This window comes from Oncorhynchus mykiss, chromosome 12 (assembly GCF_057628025.1).
Source record: "Oncorhynchus mykiss isolate SJ-2025 chromosome 12, ASM5762802v1, whole genome shotgun sequence".
Lineage (NCBI taxonomy): Eukaryota > Metazoa > Chordata > Actinopteri > Salmoniformes > Salmonidae > Oncorhynchus > Oncorhynchus mykiss.
Genome location: NC_143033.1, coordinates 83,970,258 through 83,989,197, shown reverse-complemented (window position 1 = coordinate 83,989,197; position 18,940 = coordinate 83,970,258). Strand labels below are relative to the sequence as shown.

Here is an 18,940-nt window from a genome sequence, read left to right as displayed (position 1 = left end):
AAAGGTCCCCAAAGCACACTCATCCCTGGGTCACTCTCTTTTCAGTTCGCTGCAGCTAACGACTGGAACGAGCTGCAATAAACATTCAAACTGACAGTTTTATCTCAATCTCTTAATTCAAAGACTCAATCAAGGACACTCTTGCTGACAGTTTAGGCTGCTTCGCGTGATGTATTGTTGTCTCTACCTTCTTGCCATTTGTGCTGTCTGTGCCCAATAATGGTTGTACCATGTTTTGTGATGCTACCATGCTGTATTGTCATGTGTTGCTGCCTTGCTATGTTGTTGTTTTAGGTCTCTCTTTATGTAGTGTTGTGATGTGTGTTTTGTACTATATTTATATATTTTTAAATGTTTAATCACAGCCTCCGTGCCCGCAGGAGGCCTTTTGGTAGGCCGTCATTGTAAATACGGATTTGTTCTTAACTGACATGTCTAGTTAAAGGTTAAAAATTACAAAATAAACACTTTTTATTTTATTTTTTAATTTTTTATTAACAACAAGTCAATACATAAAGCACATGAGGGAACACAAGCATACATAGATTACAAACAATAGACAATCGAGCTAGGGGGTACAATATCGCATTACAATTACACACCAATGATCGAGAGAGTGATGAAGACGTCATCATTCTACGCCGGAAGAAACACAGTTGAGCGTCAAATCACATGTCTCAACTGCTGAATGTTTATATTTCAATGATATGTGTGCTGATAAGTAACATTTTATTTTCATAAAGATTATGCAATGATTATCGATTGGTTTGCTGTCTTGTACGACGAGCAGAACTGACTTCAATTAAACCGAATGTTTAGTATGACTAAAGTGTCTCTACCCTGTAAATCTATTGCATGGCTATTCGTGAGACACACATCTACAAGTCGCCAACAAAGCTTCGCATGCAGTGAACATCGTTTTCCCCGGACTATTTTCCAGTTTCTGCGGACAATGTCTACGAACACAACAGACAACCAACATCGGGGATCAAAGAAACCCAGAGCACCCAAAGAAACATTGCGACATGTGAAGTCTAGAGAACAGAGGAAACGTGGAGTGGATGTGCATGGACCAGCCACTGTCTACGCGCAGGTTGTCGGGGCAGGGAGCCGAGATAATGGCGCATCACTTTATGTCTTCTCTGAGTTCAATAGGTAAATTAACCGGAGAACATGAGTGTCTGACAATTTGTTGCCAAATATATTTGTATAGTGGGTATCAGAAAGGCACTTGGCTGCATCATATTTGTTTACCCTTTTTCCTCTCTGCAAGGTACCTCTTCAACTGTGGTGAGGGAACACAGAGGCTGATGCAAGAGCACAAGTAAGTTGATTTGCATCCTGTCAATGTTCAACTAAAATCTATAATTCAGTCTCGGCTCAATAAGTCTCAATGTTCCGCTTGTCAGGTTAAAAGCTGCTCGCTTGGACAATATTTTCCTCACTAGAATGAGCTGGGAGAATGTTGGTGGTCTATCAGGTAAGTTTCTTGTTATTCTAGCCACATGACATCAACCTGGAAACAACTGTGCATACATAATAGATAGATCAAAGCTTATTGCATGATTAGCCTATGTCTCTGTACTGTCGTGAAAAAAGTAAGTACACCCCATGGAAAGTGGTCTTTTTGTTGTTTTTACATATTTGTGCACATATGTTTGAGCTAAATTCCAACCACATTCATTGATATAGGTAACCCAATTTAACAAATCACAAAATAAAAATGTTTGGCTGCAATGCCAAATGCCATGTTTGGCTAAAACGAAACACTGCCTTTGAACAGAAGAACCTCATACCAACCGTAAAGCATGGAGGTGGTGGCATTATAGTTTGGGGCTGCTTTGCTACCACAGGGCCTGGCCAGTCTGCCAATATTGAGTCAACCATGAATTCAATATTATACCAGAGAATTATTGAGGAGAATGTGAGGCCATCTGTCAAAAAGCTGTAACTAAACCGAACATGGATCTTGTAACAGGACAATGATGCAAAACTACAACAGAATGGCTAAAAAATAAGAAATTGAGCGGGCTGTACATGCAAAACAAGCCCTCATACATGACACAATTGAAGCAGTACTGTAAAGAAGAGTATGCAAAAATTCCTCCCAGTGGATGTAAGAGACATAGACAGTTGCAAGAAACGGCTATATGAAGTTATTTCAGCCAAAGGGGGCAACACCAGCTATTGAAGCTAGGAGTGTACTTATGTTTCCTGCACTATGGAATTGCATTTCTGACTTTTTTTTGGATGAATAAATGATTGCAAAGTATAAACTTTCGGTGTCATTTGTTAAATTAGGTTACCTTTATCTGTCAATAGTGTTGAAGTGAAGATTACATAGCCATCTGTCCAAATATGTACAAAAAAAATACCACTTTCCAGGAGGTGGTACTTACTTTTTCACATGACTGTAGATAGACATAGGTCAAAGCTTATTGCATGCTTAGCATATGTCTCCGCGTATGTCCTTAGGTGTGATAAATTGTGTACTCTCTGGTTTAGGGATGATATTGACACTGAAAGACACTGGTGTCCCTGAGGTTGTTCTCTCTGGACCACCACAACTGGTGAGTGGACATTGTAGCAGTACAAAAGATTGTCTGTAATGAGTCAACTGTTTTTGTGGTATCCTGAGTCTAATATGTCATTTCCTCCTCTTGATCTAGGAGAAATATGTGAATGCCATCAGAGTATTTTCTGGACCACTGGAAGAAATCAAGCTAGCTGTTCGACCATACACTGAGAAACAATACACAGATGACACGATGACAGTTAGTCAAATACCAATATTTGGTGAGTACTAGAAATCACCTTTGTAATTTTTTTTTAGCATTGAGTGATTTACTGTTACTCACACTCTTTATCTTAAAGCATATTAAGTTTATGACGGGTAAAATAGTGAGTATTTGTGTTCTCATCCTGAAGAGTTGGTAGTTGACACTCTCTTAACCCCAATTATACCAGCCCAGCTCAGAGAGGATGGGCCAAAGTGCTCCCCTAACTCAGGGAGGATCAGCCCCTCCAGTAGTCCCCAGAGGAGGGAGCTGTGGAGGCAGGAAGACTCTGAGGACACCAGCACAGACAGCAGGAAGGAGAGAGCAACCAGCCCAGGTAAGACTAAGAGCTTGTAGGCTCGGAAGCCCAGGCTGCGCATGCTCTGACTGTTAGAAACCCTGGGGACGTTCTCAGGAAGATGATAAAAAGAGGGGAAGTACGGTGGAGTCTACATGGAAACTAGGGACGTTTTATCAAACCAATCAACTATTTTGCAAGGTTGGAACTCCAAACAGGTTGTGTTTCTGAAAATGTTTTTGACTTGCAAAAAGCTAGCTAGCATAAGATACAAAACAGGCTGCTAAAACTTTGTACGACACAGTAGGAAAATAGATATTGACGAACAAAACAAGGAAAAACAAAAAAGAAACGCAAGGAAATGCCTGTCCTGAAGGAAAATATAATTTATACTCAGAGCCAATCAAATGCAAGTGTTAACCAAGGCAGCGCTCCCATTCAAATGCAAAATTCAATACTAAACTTATCCAGACTTCTAATAGTCAAGTCAACGGGAAGAGATTGGGAAGGATGACTAAAGGAGCATGCAGCGCTATCAGGGGCATCAGTGCCCTAGTTCAATGTTGAGCTCCAAAGGACACAATTTCTCACATTGCATTTTCATCTCAGGTGGAAAAGCAAGAGCAACAAGGGATCCTTCTTTAGTTGTGGCATTCATTTGTAAGGTAAGAAACACAATCTCATTTTCTCAGTGACATACTGAATTATTGCATTTTGATGCAATTTATGTCAAATTTTCTCTTTGACTTGCAGCTTCATCCTAAGAAGGGGAACTTCTTGGTTGCTCAAGCAAAAAACCTTGGATTACCAGTGTAAGTTGATTTTTCAATACAAATTCAGTTTTTCCTGCTCAACAAACTTGAGCCGGTAATGAATTTTTGATGCACTTTCTCCACAGAGGCACTGCAGCTATTGGTCCTCTCATTGCAGCTCTGAAGGATGGGAAAAGTGTTACCTACGAAGGAAGAGAGGTACTTCAATTATATTTGGTTGGTTGTCAGGGCTCTGGAATTTTGGATTAGCTATTGTAAATGTTAGATACATTTGGTCTTGTTATCTGATGTGATCCTGATGGTTGTCCTACAGATCCAACCTGAGGAGGTGTGCACTCCCACTGATCCAGGACCAGCCTTCATTGTTGTGGAGTGTCCCTCTGAGGAGTTTGTTCAACCAATCTGCATCGATCAGCAGCTGAGCAGGTAATGGCCTGAGCGAAGTTGGCCAAATGTGTTAAAGGCTGCTTCTTGCATCCTGCGTCATTACTCCTTAGGCCTTCTTTAGGAGATTGTAGTTAAGTTCTGAGTTATTTGTCTCATCTGTAGATACCAACGTGGAGGAACAGAGGACCCTGCTGCCTTAGTAGTCCACATGAGCCCCGAGTCTGTGCTGAAAACAGATGAATACAAGCAATGGATGGAAAGGTACAAAATCAGCCATATGTAATACTCAGTTTCAGACTGTTTACATATTCCATATTCTGCACTTCACTTGTCTCTCTGTTTTCTGTTGGTCTTTCTACATGTTTCATGTTTTTGTGTGTTTTTGTATTTTAGGTTTCCATCTACCACGGAGCACCTGATCCTGAATGAGCAAGTTTGCACTGTTCACAACGTCAGGAGCCACAAGATTCAAACTCAGCTCAATCTGATTCATCCAGAGATATTTCCAGAGCTCCAGCACTATACAACAAAGGTAAGTTGTGAAGTGCTACAACTTTCATTATTCACCATTGTAACCTGCTGTTACACAGAGATAAGCGTGTTCATTTGGAAACCTTTTGTAGCTTGCGTTTTATTGTGCTAATCTGTTTCTACTCTTGTTTTTGTAAAAACTTCTGTTGTTGATCTTCTCAAGGAGACCCAGGCTGCCCTGCATGTCCCCAATGTCAGAGCCGAGTGTCTTCTGAAGTTCCAGCTCAGACCCAAGATTGAATGGCAAAGGTGAGTATGTCCTTCAGGCCACACATTAGTCTCCACTTACGAAGGGCTGCTTTGTCAAAGAAAACCTTTTCAGATGAAACACTACTTTCAAGTGTGACTTACTATTTCTTCTATGATCTTATAGATGCCAACACTGTCAAAGTCAAATGAGAGTGTTGCTGCCCCTCTCAGCACTATGTGATGAGTGGTGTGTGTACTCTACTGTTTCTTATTCATCAGAGATGCCATCCCCTCCTGTGACACTGAAGAGTTTGTGAAAGAGGCTGCGGAGGCCCCTAACTTCCTCCAAGAAGTGGAGGAGTGCAAGCGGTTCCGTGCGACTGATGCTGCAGTGCTGTCTGGTGAGCCCTGCTCTGATACAGGTCAGGCTAGAAGCCCAAGGGGAGATGTTACATTGCTCAGTCCAAAGCTCCATCAATTTCTCTTTACTCCTCTTGAATGGAGTTGCAAACATTTCACTCTGGGCATTTAAGAAGGTAACAGAGTTTAGTTTCCTGTAGTCTTTTTGTCTGTCTGATAGAATATCCTAGTTTTACGTCTGAAATTTCAGTGGCATAGCAACATTTTGTGTTGTATCGTATGACAATGTGTTTCTTGCAGGGCGGGCAGACAAATACCCAGAGGTGGTCTTTTTAGGAACTGGATCAGCTCTTCCTATGAAGATCAGGAATGTTAGTGGTAACTTGGTCAACATCAGGTAATGGCCCTCAGTTAGACTCGAGTTACTATAAAAGATCCTTAAAGATATGTCTGTGTGAGGTAGCCAGTATAAATGTCTGTCTGTCTCTCTGTGTTTATGCTCTGTCCCATCTCCTTCAGTGCCACTCAGTCAGTGCTGCTGGACTGCGGAGAGGGCACCTTTGGCCAGCTGTGCCGACACTATGGGGACAGTGTGGACGAGACTCTTGCAAAGATCTCAACCGTCTTCATCTCTCACATGCACGCGGACCATCACACAGTAAGGATTATTTTTCCTATAAATATTTGTTTATTACGGAGTTATAGCATATATTCTGGCATAAAGTAATTTCAAATCATTTTTAAGAATATGACTTTATTTTCCAGGGATTGTTGAGTTTGCTGTTTCAAAGAGAGAGAGCCTTGGTCAGTAAAGAGTTTCCCTTTCTTCAGATTTTAAGATGAGTCCTGTTTAATTCATGCAAAAATGGAACACTTTAATGAATGTATGTCCTTATCTCTTAACCGTTCAGGCAACTCTTGGGAAAGCCTTCAGCCCCATCTATCTGATAGCCCCTGTCCAGATGATGACCTGGCTCAACCAGTACCATGACCACTGTGAGGAGATCCTCAGCCATGTCAAGTATGTCAGGAAAGACACGCTTTACTCTGTTCAATTCATGCTTTCAAACCTGATGATATGATGTCCATCGTCTCTAATATTGAGGTATTCTTGACTATGTTTCAGCATTGTCCCAAGCAAAGTCATGTGTGAGGGGGCTGAGGTGTCCAAGTTCAAAACCAAGGCATTCATCCAAGCACTGCTGAAGAAATCTGATTTAGCAAAGGTATGTGGAGACTTGAACAGGCTGCTTCGTGGTTCAATAAGACTCATAACACTCTTGTTAGGTTCAGCGACTGTTTATTGAGGCTGTCATCAAAGCTTAAATACATATATTCTGTTTTTCTCAAAGTTCCAGACCTGTCCAGTGCGTCACTGTAAGAATGCCTTTGCCTGCAGCATCACTCATCAGTCTGGCTGGCAGCTGGTCTTCTCTGGGGACACAATGCCCTGCGATGCCCTCGCACATATGGGTCAGTACCAACAGTTCTTGACCCCAATTGTGATGTTTGTACAGATCCCAGAATTTGTGTGATGTGAAAAGATTTACACACTCTCTACGAACCACACTTGTGACTTCTGGATGAAATGGTAAATACTCACCAATGCCATTTGATTTGCCGTTACGTGCGTTCCACAGAGCCATACTCAAATTTTGGACCCAGAGTGTATCCTGTAACTTCTACATAGTTGCTGGTGGTATGATATACATATAGATCACTGTTAATGGACTAGACATCTACAGTAGCCAGTCTGATCTGAACCTGTCATCCATGCTCAATGCTGTCTGGCATCATTTACCAGATATTGCTTATTGCTATCGATCGGCTCCGATGTTCGCTATGAATCACAAGGTCTCCCACATAGTTCCTGTGGGATCCCACTTCGTTGTCTCTTTTTAAATTGTTCGACTGGATGTGATCCAGCTGAAGACTCCCAGAGAGAGCCTGACTATATCCCATGCCTGTTCATTATAGAGGCCTGGGTGTGCCAGACAAGCAGGGCTGGCTGATGGTTTATTACACAGAGCTGTGTGATTGATTTCCTTTGGGAGAGGAAGAGAGGCTGGAAGTGCTGTGCCATGCAGCAGTCTTGTGATTCATGTTTGTCATTGTGTTTTCAAAGGAAAGAATGCAACTTTACTTATTCATGAAGCCACATTGGAAGATGGATTGGAGGACGAGGCTGTGGAGAAGAGACATAGGTTAGTAGATGGATCTAGTATGGTGCTTCTCTTCAGAGGTGTCCTTCATTATTCTATTAGGAAACTATCTTTCTTGGGCTGGATTCAATCAATATCGTGGAAGATCTGCGTAAAAACATTTCTGATTGAGTCGACACATGCAGTCTCCGCAAACGAGGAGACGTTGCCTTTTTATTTCAATGGGGCCATAATGCATATCTTCCGTGATACTTCTGTGATACTGATTGAATCCAGCCCTAAGTGTGAAAATATGACATGCATTGAAGGAGGTAAACAGAAATAGACTAGTGCCATTTTTCAGCTGACAAAGAAACTCAAGGAGCTTTTGAGAAGCCAGTCATTTTTAGAGGGCATTGTAACTGGCTGCATTCTTCTCTGAGATTGACATTGATTTCTGGAACTCTGTATTGGAGGTAATGAAGGCACTTCTGCCTTCTAGCTGGAATTTCAGTGACTTTGGTTAAAGAGCTCCATCTCGCATTGAAAACAACTTGAAAGTCATTGAGTTGAACTGAACAAACTCTGTATAGCTTACCATGGGGTTAAGTCTGGTAATTACTGTTAGAATAGCAGCAGAGTAGCATCATGCTTCTCTGCTTGCCTCCCAAAATGACAGTACCACCTCCCAGGCCATCGGTATTGGCATGAAGATGAATGCTGAGTTCATCATGCTGAACCACTTCAGCCAGCGCTATGCCAAGATCCCCCTCTTCAGTGAGGACTTCAACGACAGAGTGGGAATATCTTTTGACCACATGAGGGTAAGTGAATGGTGTACTTTAGTCCACTTGTTATGCATAGCAACATTAAAATGTTTATGTGGGTTCTGCACGTCTGAAATGTACTTTTCCACTGGATATGTGTAGCCTCAGAATGAATTAGGACCATGATTCACTACGGTATGAGCAGACAATGCCCCTAGTCCAGGTAGAATACTCTCGGACAACTTCAGTTTAAATCTAGAGGTACCATTTTAAGGTAACATTCAGAATGTGTTAGACTCCCATCAGAGATACATCTCCAGCTGCCTCCGAGGAGGCTGGGTATGTTGAAAGACCTCCTCTGAGTGATCTCTCTCTTCCCTGTCTCTCCTCAGATTCGGTTTGGAGACTTTAGAATCCTCCCCAGACTCATCCCTCCCCTCAAAGCCCTGTTTGCCGAGGAGATCGGAGAGATGGAGGAGAGGAGAGGGAGGAGGGAGCTTAAACAGATGAAAGGAGTCATTGCTGAAAGCAACGAAGAGCAGAGGACACCCAATGAAGGCGAGATGGGCAAAGGTGTCAAACGAGAGCCAGAGGAACCAACACAGGACGTGGGAAGTAAGAGACTCAAAACAAACTAAGACCCTGACCATAGCTTTGGGTTACACCGGAGATTAGTGGAAATCAGATGACTGTTATTTTACTGAGTTTGCTTTATTTAATTGTATTTTTATGAGAAACTTTCATGCGTGATGCTCTGTAAAGTAAGAGATTTTCATTTGGCTGGACTGGCTGCCTTCATCGCTTGTGAATAAAGAATTTCTGTTTTTCCTGTCATTACCATTGCTGTGTATATGAACCATGTAATTAACATAGTCTTTGATTTTGCATTTAAAAAGTAAAGCAATGTCAATCATGCTCCATGGTATTGGCCTGTTGTTTTCTAGCAACATATTGTGAACAACTCATACAATGTTTATGTCCTATTAAACTACACCCTTAAAAGTTGCATCCGAACAAATGAATTTAGTGAAGTTGTCACACATGGATGAGTAGTATTACATTGGACTGATAGTCATACAGCACCATGGTCACTCGTTGCTTAACAGTTATTGGCGAAGGTTGAGGTTGCATTTCATCATAGATGATGGTCTAGGAGTGTTGTGTGATGGTATGAATATGATAAAGCTTCACGAACCAGATGAACTGTTTTTTTCCTTTATATGAAACACAAAATGTGCTATTGTTCTAGCCCTGAAACATGAAACATTTGACCGTGATATCTGTCAAAAACAGTCCTGATCTTTCAGTGAGACAAGACCCCCTAAAGCACTGTGCCAGCAGCATGCTCTCTGTGTGACAACTCTGTTTTGATGTCATATTTATTGCAGTAATCAGAATAAAGTTAGGACACCTTATATACCAATTAATGGGGCTACTGCAACTTTACTGACAGGTGGAGTTTGCAGCTGACAGTTCACTCTAAATGGATCCCTATCAGAGGAGGCTGGTGGAAGGAGCTATAGGAGGACGGGGTCATTGTAATGGCTGGAATGGAATGGTGTCAAACACATCAAATATATGGAAACATCATGTTTGGAAACCACATGAAAACACATTACAATGAGCCTGTCCTTCTATAGTTCCTCCCACCGGTTGCCTCTGATCCCTATACAGTATGTACAAAGAATGATGGATAACTGAGTGCCTGTATCGCAGATCTTTGTCTATACTAGAGAGCACAGTAGCCTATACTCTAGTGTGACGCAGTACTGTCCCTCCACATGGTGGCTGTATCGAGCTGTCATTGTTTTATTATTCTATAGATGGGCCAGCAATGACCTTCTGGAAGTAGTCTGAGAGAGGAAGGGCCACAGCCTCACCACCTTCCATTTCAAAGACCGTTTACTGGCCAGTCTCTCAAATGACATGAAGTGTTGACTGTAATCCACTCTAGATGAGATCATTTGCCTACACTAAATGCATCAACCAAATCACATTTTATTAGTCACATGCGCCGAATACAACAGGTGTAGAGCTTAAAGTGAAATGCTTACTTACGAGCCCCCAACCGACAGTGCCATTTCAAAAAATATGAATAAGAGATAAAAGTAACAAGTAATTAAAGAGCAGCAGTAAAAAATAACAATATATACAGGGGGGTGGCAGTACAGAGTCAATGTGCAGGGGCACTGGTTAGTTGAGGTAGTATGTAGATGTAGGTAGAGTTAATTAAAGTGACTATGCATAGATTACAACAGAGAGTGGCAGTGGTGGGAGGGGGGGGGGGGGGGGGGGGCAATGCGAGTAGTCTGGGTAGGCATTTGACAAGATGTTCAGGAGTCTTATGGCTTGGGGGTAGAAGCTGTTTAGAAGCCTCATGGACCTAGACTTGGTGCTCCAGTACCGCTTGCCGTGTGGTAGCAGAGAGAACATTCTATGACTAGGGTGGCTGGAGTCTTTGACAATTTGTAGGGCCTTCCTCTGACACCACCTGGTAGAGGTTCTGGATGACAGGAAGCTTGGCTCCAGTGATGTACTGGGCCGTACACACTACCCTCTGTAGTGCCTTGCGGTCGGAGGCCGAGCAGTTGCCATACCAGGCAGTGATGCAACCAGTCAGGATGCTCTCAATGGTGCAGCTGTAGAACCTTTTAAGGACCTGAGGACCCATACCAAATGTGTTCAGTCTCCTGAGGGGGAATAGCTTTTGTTGTGCCCGCTTCACGGCTGCCATGGTGTGCTTGGACCATGTTAGTTTGTTGGTGATGTGGACACCAATTAACTTGAAGCTGTCAACCTGCTCCACTGCAGCCCTGTCGATGAGAATGGTGGCGTGCTCGGTCCTCTTTTTCCTGTAGTCCACAATCATCTCCTTTGTCTTGATCACGTTGAGGGAGAGGTTGTAATCCTGGCACCACATGGCCAGGTCTCTGACCTCCATATAGGCTGTCTCGTTGTTGTCGGTAATCAGGCCTACTGTTGTGTCATCAGCAAATTTAATGATGGTGTTGGAGTCGTGCCTGGCCACTCAGTCATGAGTGAGTGAGGAATGTATATGCTCTCTTGGAGCATCAGGTAGCCTAGTGGTTAGAGCGTTTGGCCTGTAACTGAAAAGTTGCTGGATCGAATCCCGAGCTGACAAGGTAAAAAATATGTTGTTCTGACCCTGAACAAGGCAGTCCCATAAGACTTACCTCGTCAGCTCAGCTACTGTTCCCCGGTAGGCTGTCTTTGTAAATAAGAATTTGTTCTTAACTGACTAGGTTCAAATAAAATTCCTGTTAGACTTACCTGTGTGAGAACTATTGTAAACAGTAGTGTAATGCCAGAGTTTTCTGTCCCAGCTCTTTGGTGTGAATATGTTCACAGAATTTACTGAGGTTGAATTTGCATTGGTTTACTAAAACCCCTACAGAGAACAGCTGAGGCCAGTCGTGATCCTCTGTCCAGTGCTGGCCACTTTGTCTGCATGTCCCTTGGGTAACATTTCCATTTCAATTGGGTATTGATCTTTCCACATTGATCATTCTCCACCTAGAGGACTGGATCCAGCACTAGGTGGTTATCTCAGACTTGTTGTTGTGTTGCCATGTGAAGGGCCAGTGATAATTCATGATGTTGGAACTTCCCAAAGTCTGTTATCTTAGTTTCCTTTCAGATGATTGGTATCATTTTTAGGCAAGTCAGTGACGGTCTAGGAATGATGGTTAACTGCCTTGTTCAGGAGCAGAACAACAGATTTTTACCTTGTCAGCTCGGGATTGGATCTAGCAATCTTTTGGTTACTGGCCCAACGCTCTAACCACTAGGCTACCTGCCACCCCATGATGCGTTATGTGGCATGACTCAGAGTAGTGTCTCCCCATATCATTTGTTTAAACAAAACTAGAAAACTGAGGTATCAAATATTCTCTGGGAGTAAGAATTTAGTCAATATCTGTGTTATAATTTTGATCTCATTGGAAGTATTGTAATTCTGAGTCTGCCTGTAGAGGTATAATACTATGAGCCTAAGACTACACAGTGACATCTTTACTCTCGTTCCCAAAATACGAGGGGATATGAGATTTCCTAACCTGTGCTTCAGTGAAGTAGCAACATTGTCTTGCGGCGAATCTCACACTTCACAATACCAACATGACTTGCAAGTCATTGCAGCTTAATGTCTGCTCCAATCCTGCAGTGGCATCGTGAGAGAGAGTGATGTAGAGTCATTATTTCCATTTACCACTTGAGGGAGCGGTAACCATGAAAATCTACTCAACACAAGGTAATGCCACATATAGGCTCAGGGAATTCACCCATGAGAGGGGCCAATCATCAATGGCACATAATTACAAAACACTCCTAAAATCATGGGAGTGATGCAGTGGTGAGGCACAACAGTCTCTCATTCAGGTTCCAGAAAGCTAGTATTTACATTTGAGCAGACACTTCTATCAAGACAGACTTACAGGAGCAATTTGGGTAAAGCACCTTGCTCAAGGGCACATTTTTCATCTAGTCAGCTCTGGGATTCAAACCAGCAACCTTTTGGTTACTGGCCCAACACTCTTAACCGCTTGGCTACCTGCCGTCTTATCTCTATCTCTTATCTCTCTTATCTCTCGCAAGTCTTTACTGAATAAGAAGTATGTATACGTTTTGTCTCATGTTTTCAAGGAGGCTATTTCAGGCCGTCGGTCGTATCCCCCTATGACACAGCTCCAGTATAGTGTGTCTGTGTGTGTTACCCAAGTGAGACATGACAAGTTCTACCTGTAGAGAGAACTGAGATGGGAGCTTTGGAGTTCTGAGGCTTACTGTAGCCTACATCTCACAGGAAACAGAGGATACTTAGCCCTGTGCAATATGTCATGTCAGAGGCACACAATTGTTGGAATACTGCAGACCTGTTCCAACACAACCTGCTATCAGATGGATTTCCATCAGAATATTAGCTGGGCCTTGGTTCTAGATGACTTCTGTGTCTGTTAATTGTACTCCCAATACGTTTCTGTCAGGTTTTCCTTTAGCATTTCCTGAAACAGCAACAAAAAAGGCATTTCTGAATGGGTAAGGGTGCGGCATACATATCAAGAAGACTCCTTCCTTTTGTAGATAAGACAAGTGCTTTAACTCTCAGTTGAATGTAACGTGAGTGTTTTTCTGGGCTTAGTGGGCTCAACGGACAGGTGATTACCGTATTTTCTGGAGTGTGAAGCAGTCTGTTGAAGAGTCAAAGCTTCCAGGTCCAGTCCATTAGGGCCCATTCTAGTGACAATGGCCCAATCTATCTGGGGGCACCTAAATCACAAGCAGTGGGGCAGAGAGTAGGCTAAATCTCCCTCTCACAGCTTTTGTTGTGATTAGAATTCGTCAGACAGAAAGTGACCGTGAAGATGTACTGGATCTGCAGTCAACATTCGCGTTCATTGCACGTATATTTAAAACACCGATAGTATGAAGCTTCCGTTTTAATTGTATCATTAATTTGCTAGTCTGATTGTTTCTGTCTGTACATTGAGTTTTTTTAGCGTGACAAAGACCCCTAGTGGGTCAATTTGGCTTTGGTATTGACCCTCGCCATACAAGTAGTTTGAGCTTTCTCTGAGAAGCATTTGCATGTTATTTCTTTGGTAGATGTGCTGTGTTTGCCTTTCTTTTTCATAGTGGTTATTTGTGGATATGGTTTAGGCCCTCAAGGGATTATTTCTAGATTAAGTCGAATAGAGGAGAGAAGCTTCTCCATCATCTCTGCATTCAACTATCTTGTCTGGAGACTTTATCTACCCAACATAGCCATAGATAAAAGAGAATGTCATTAAAATATAACATCGTCAAACAGGGAGCCACTTCATTGTTAATGTTTGTCATATATTTTTGTCTGGGAGGGGAGACGGCAGACGTAAACAGAATGGGGCAGGAGGGCAGCCTCCAATCAGATACACCTCTGCAGACTTGAATGTTGCCTCAGTCCAAAGTCAATTATGCAGCCTGCTCTGCTCTCTTCACATTTTCTGCCTGGCTGCTGATTCAAAGAGGGGCCCTATTCTCCGCCAGAAGGAATCAAAGTGTGAGATAATCTGAGGGGACTTCTGTGAAATTCGATGACTGAAGAGGGACCGGGACTTTAAGCCACTCCAATTGGAGGTTACGGTTCTGGCCAACTCATCACAGCTCACCTGGACAGGTCAGTAATTGTGGGCAGACGGCCATCCCTGGCGACTCGCCTGAGACCCCCACATGACTGTCACTCTGCCGTCACCTCATATCGAGCTCTTCATCTCCACTCCTCATCCTCTGTCATCCATCCATTACCCTCCGTCCTACTCCGTCGATCCTAACGCCTGAGGAAGATCCAACCTGGACCTATCTAGAACACTCCCCAGCAAGGAAGGAAGAGAGAGGGGAGGCTGTGAAATTGAGATCAGATTTCCAAGCCAGATCTTTGATAACTTTGCAACACGGTGAAAATATATTTTTTAGACTTTTTAATGCTACACAAAGAAAAGACAAGAGAAAGAAGGTGTGTATAAGGGGTCTCTGCATGACAGAGGGCATTAGTATTCCACGTAGCAGGGCCAGGGTCGGCCTGTCTTCCCCACGACGAAGCTGCATTAACAGACTGTCTGTAGAAGAAACCTCAGGAGACATGAACAACACTGGTCTTACCTGGCCCTGCATGTGAATGAAGTTGGATTCTCCCCACGCTGCCGCAAACGACAGGGTGCTCTTACATTCACCAGCAGTAACCCAACAAAAAGCACCTGCCGCATAAATGCAAAACACAGGAGATTAGAGGGGCAGGATGGGATTCGGGATGTGCTGGCTTGACAAAGTTTCAGATTTAGAGAGCACATTTACATAAAATGACTGACTGCCATAGAAGGTTTAGGTGGATGGACTGTAGCATTGATGTCTTATTCAAACCCAAGACTGTTGGGAATATATGAGGAAAGAATGGCCAGCAGCCAACAGTGAGAGTGGAAAAGTGAATAATTTCATGGTACTTAGTACATGTTGTACGACCCATTTTTGCCCGTGGTCCATTACAGTAGGTAGTGATTGATGGAGGATGTATTTCGGGGCGGCAGGGTAGCCTAGTGGTTAGAGTGTTGGACTAGTAACCGGAAGGTTCCAAGTTCAAACCCCCATCTGTCGTTCTGCCCCTGAACAGGCAGTTAACCCACTGGCCGTCATTGAAAATAAGAGTTTGTTCTTAACTGACTTGCCTAGTAAAATAAATGTGCACTTACATAGTATTCTAAACAAGTCAATAATATCATGCATACTTATTAAATCTTCCCTCTTTCTCTCTCCCTCTCTCCTCCTTCCCTGTTTCTCTCTCCCTTTCTCCTCCTTCCCTTTTTCTCGCTCCCTCTCTCCTCCTTCCCTGTTTCTCTCTCTCCTCCTTCCCTGTTTCTCTCTCCCTTTCTCCTCCTTCCCTCTTTCTCACTCCCTCTCTCCTCCTTCCCTGTTTCCCTCTCTCCTCCTTCCCTGTTTCTCTCTCCCTTTCTCCTCCTTCCCTCTTTCTCGCTCCCTCTCTCCTCCTTCCCTGTTTCCCTCTCTCCTCCTTCCCTGTTTCTCTCTCCCTCTCTCCTCCTTCCCTGTTTCCCTCTCTCCTCCTTCCCTGTTTCTCTCTCCCTCTCTCATCCTTCCCTGTTTCTCGCTCCCTCTCTCCTCCTTCCCTGTTTCTCTCTCCCTTTCTCCTCCTTCCCTCTTTCTCGCTCCCTCTCTCCTACTTCCCTGTTTCTCTGTCCCTGTGTCCCCCTTCCCTCTTTCTCTCTCCCTCTCTCCTCCTTCCCTGTTTCTCAATCCCTCTCTCCTACTTCCCTGATTATCTCTCCCTCTCTGCTACTTCCCTGTTTCTGTCTCCCTCTCTCCTACTCTCTCCTACTTCCCTGTTTCTCTCTCCCTCTCCCTCTCTCCTACTTCCCTCTTTCTCTCTCCCCATTCCACTTCTTTCTCTGTCAACATTGTTTCAAAATTCAAAGCAGAAGACGCCTAATTTGAATGATCTTGCAAGGGGGCCTAATACTTTTTTGCAAATCCTTTGCTTTTAACGAAAAACGCTGTGCATTGAGTGGAAAGCTTTTAATACTGCTCTGACGTTGACTTGCTTTCTCAGTATTTGAGTGATCCCTAAAGCAGCAGCATATCACTCTGTCCCTAATGACATTGCCATGGACTTCAGTTTATGCACAGTGAATAACCCCTCTATAATATCCTATTTTTAAAATGTCCTGCTAAAGTTTCAATGTGCCCTTCAAAAGTAAACTTTTGTCAGTCCAGTTTTACATCAATATTTGAGTGTCTTTTTGGAAGATGGTATAGTTCGTTGTTGACACTGTAGTCTAGGTAGGGCTCTCTTGCTGTTGATAATCCTGATGATACTTTCACACCGCGACTGTGATTGTGATGCATTTCTCATGCCTACCTTATGGTAAGAGAGGTGTAGTGGGGTAATATCTGATATGTGTATACTATATACACACACCTCACATGCGGCCCATAATAAGACTATGCACTTAGCCTATTAAATGTATTTATCTGACTCCATAAAGAGGATTTAGAAATATGCACAAAACTATAGTTGAGTTACAGTAATAGGCAATCAAGAAAGGTCGAAGGCAAATGGATTTATTTAACATTATAAAATGAATTATTACATTGTACAAGGCATAAGCTTAAGTTACAAAGCATTAACAAGCATTACAAGGCATTATCTAGGCATGAAGATCCTAGAGTTACCAAAGCCAAGCATGAACATAACAGGCCTACTCAAGCCGAAGGCCTGGGTAGCTTACAAGAGAAGCATACATACAATCTTAGTCCATGGGCAGGATACAGGATAAGAGGCAGAATAAATGCATTTCATTTCATTTATAACATTTGAAGGTGTGACTCTTTCAAACCAAAACCAACCACCATCGATCAATTAAACGATACGATACAGTAACCTGATCACCCAGGCCCAATCTCACAGCATCTAAAGGCTTGTGTGTGGGATGAGACAGTGGAGATAAGGCAGAATTGCTAAAGACGATAAAAGCCTTTGCATAGACCAGTTAGAGTTCACCCTGTCCAGATACAAGTTACCACAGAGATCATACATCCATATAGATAGCATCAGAGTTATCCTCAGGGGACAAGTTTTAGATAGATACCAGACATGGAAGCAATCACATCACTAACATACATTTAAATAATCAGTCCTATGGTTACTGTAACAGAGAGATACATGTTGGCACTTCAGAGAGGGAAAGGCTGACTTAGTCCTTGGGCATTGTCTTTTTTGTTTTGCTGGGCCATTTGCCATGCGGCCAGAGGTGACAGACAGCACATAAATTAGGGGCTCGTCTACAGAGGCACTTAACAGAAATTGATGGTCTATGCTCTTGCATAGTTTATTGATTCATTATGGCATGAGTAATGTGCAGTAACTTATGGCAGAACATATTACAGTCTCATCTTAGATCTGTTGCTACAGTATCATGGATATCATTACCTTTTTGGGTTACATTGAAACCGTTGTCAACTTATGATTCATTGCTTTATGTGTCTTCCAGCCTTCAAGACAGTGTAATAGGGTATTCGCATATTCACATATTGCACCTTTGACCTGGGAGAGCCTTGTGTTTTTTGACTACATGCTGTGAAAACACCTCGTTATCCATCTTCCCTCTTCATACCAGCAGATCAAGATCAGCATCGCCAGTGAAGAACCGTGTATCAGTTCTTTAACAGTAAATTGCCTGTCTTGCAAAGTTGTTTTAAAAACAGCTTGTTGGGATAAAATAAAATGAAAAATTCCCAGGACCACAAATACAAATTCCATCTAGACACCGTTGCCCTAGAGCACACAAAAAACTATACATACCTCGGCCTAAACATCAGCGCCACAGGTAACTTCCATAAAACTGTGAACAATCTGAGAGACAAGGCAAGAAGGGCCTTCTATGCCATCAAAAGGAACATAACATTTAACATACCAATTAGGATCTGGCTAAAAATACTCAAATCAGTGAAAGAACCCATTGCCCTTTATGGTTGTGAGGTCTGGGGTCCGCTCACCAATCAAGGATTCACAAAATGGGACAAACATCAAATTGAGAATCTGTATGCAGAATTCTGCAAAAAATATCCTCTGTGTACAATGTAAAAAACAAAGAATGCATGCAGAGCAGAATTAGGCCGATACCCACTAATGATCAAAATCCAGAAAAGAGCTGTTAAATTCTACAACCACCTAAAAGGAAGCAATTCACAAACCTTCCTTAACAAAGCCATCACCTACAGAGAAATAAACCTGGAGTAGAGCCCCCTAAGCAAGCTAGTCCTGGGGCTCTTCACAGACACAAACAGATCCCACAGAGACACAGGACAGCAACACAATTAGACCAACCAAATCATGAGAAAACAAAAAAAATGATTACTTGACACAATGGACAGAATTTACAAAAAAAACAGCAAACTAGAATGCTATTTGGCCCCAAACAGAGAGTACACAGTGGCAGAATACCTGACCACTGTGACTGACCCAAAATTAAGGAAAGCTTTGACTATGTACAGACTCAGTGAACATAGCCTTGCTATTGAGAAAGGCCGCCGTAGGCAGACATGGCTCTCAAGAGAAGACAGGCACACTGCCCACAAAATGAGGTGGAAACTGAGCTGCACTTCCTAACCTCCTGCCAAATGTATGACCATATTAGAGACACATATTTCCCTCAGA

General features: G+C 42.8%; 1 protein-coding gene across 1 annotated transcript; it reads left to right on the top strand.

Annotated features, from left to right (window-relative positions):
- The first annotated feature begins 617 nt into the window (after nt 1–617).
- LOC110538571 (zinc phosphodiesterase ELAC protein 2) lies at nt 618–9,138 on the top strand. The gene is made up of 23 exons (XM_021625466.3): nt 618–1,155; nt 1,274–1,324; nt 1,410–1,480; nt 2,506–2,570; nt 2,670–2,796; nt 2,968–3,114; nt 3,685–3,740; nt 3,829–3,887; nt 3,974–4,046; nt 4,162–4,274; nt 4,398–4,496; nt 4,629–4,767; nt 4,930–5,015; nt 5,235–5,356; nt 5,616–5,712; nt 5,835–5,973; nt 6,081–6,119; nt 6,227–6,336; nt 6,442–6,541; nt 6,668–6,788; nt 7,441–7,519; nt 8,136–8,280; nt 8,616–9,138. Exons 1-23 carry the CDS (start codon nt 812–814, stop codon nt 8,859–8,861), a joined length of 2,628 nt encoding a protein of 875 aa, XP_021481141.3. The 5' UTR covers nt 618–811; the 3' UTR covers nt 8,862–9,138.
- Nucleotides 9,139–18,940: the final 9,802 nt, after the last annotated feature.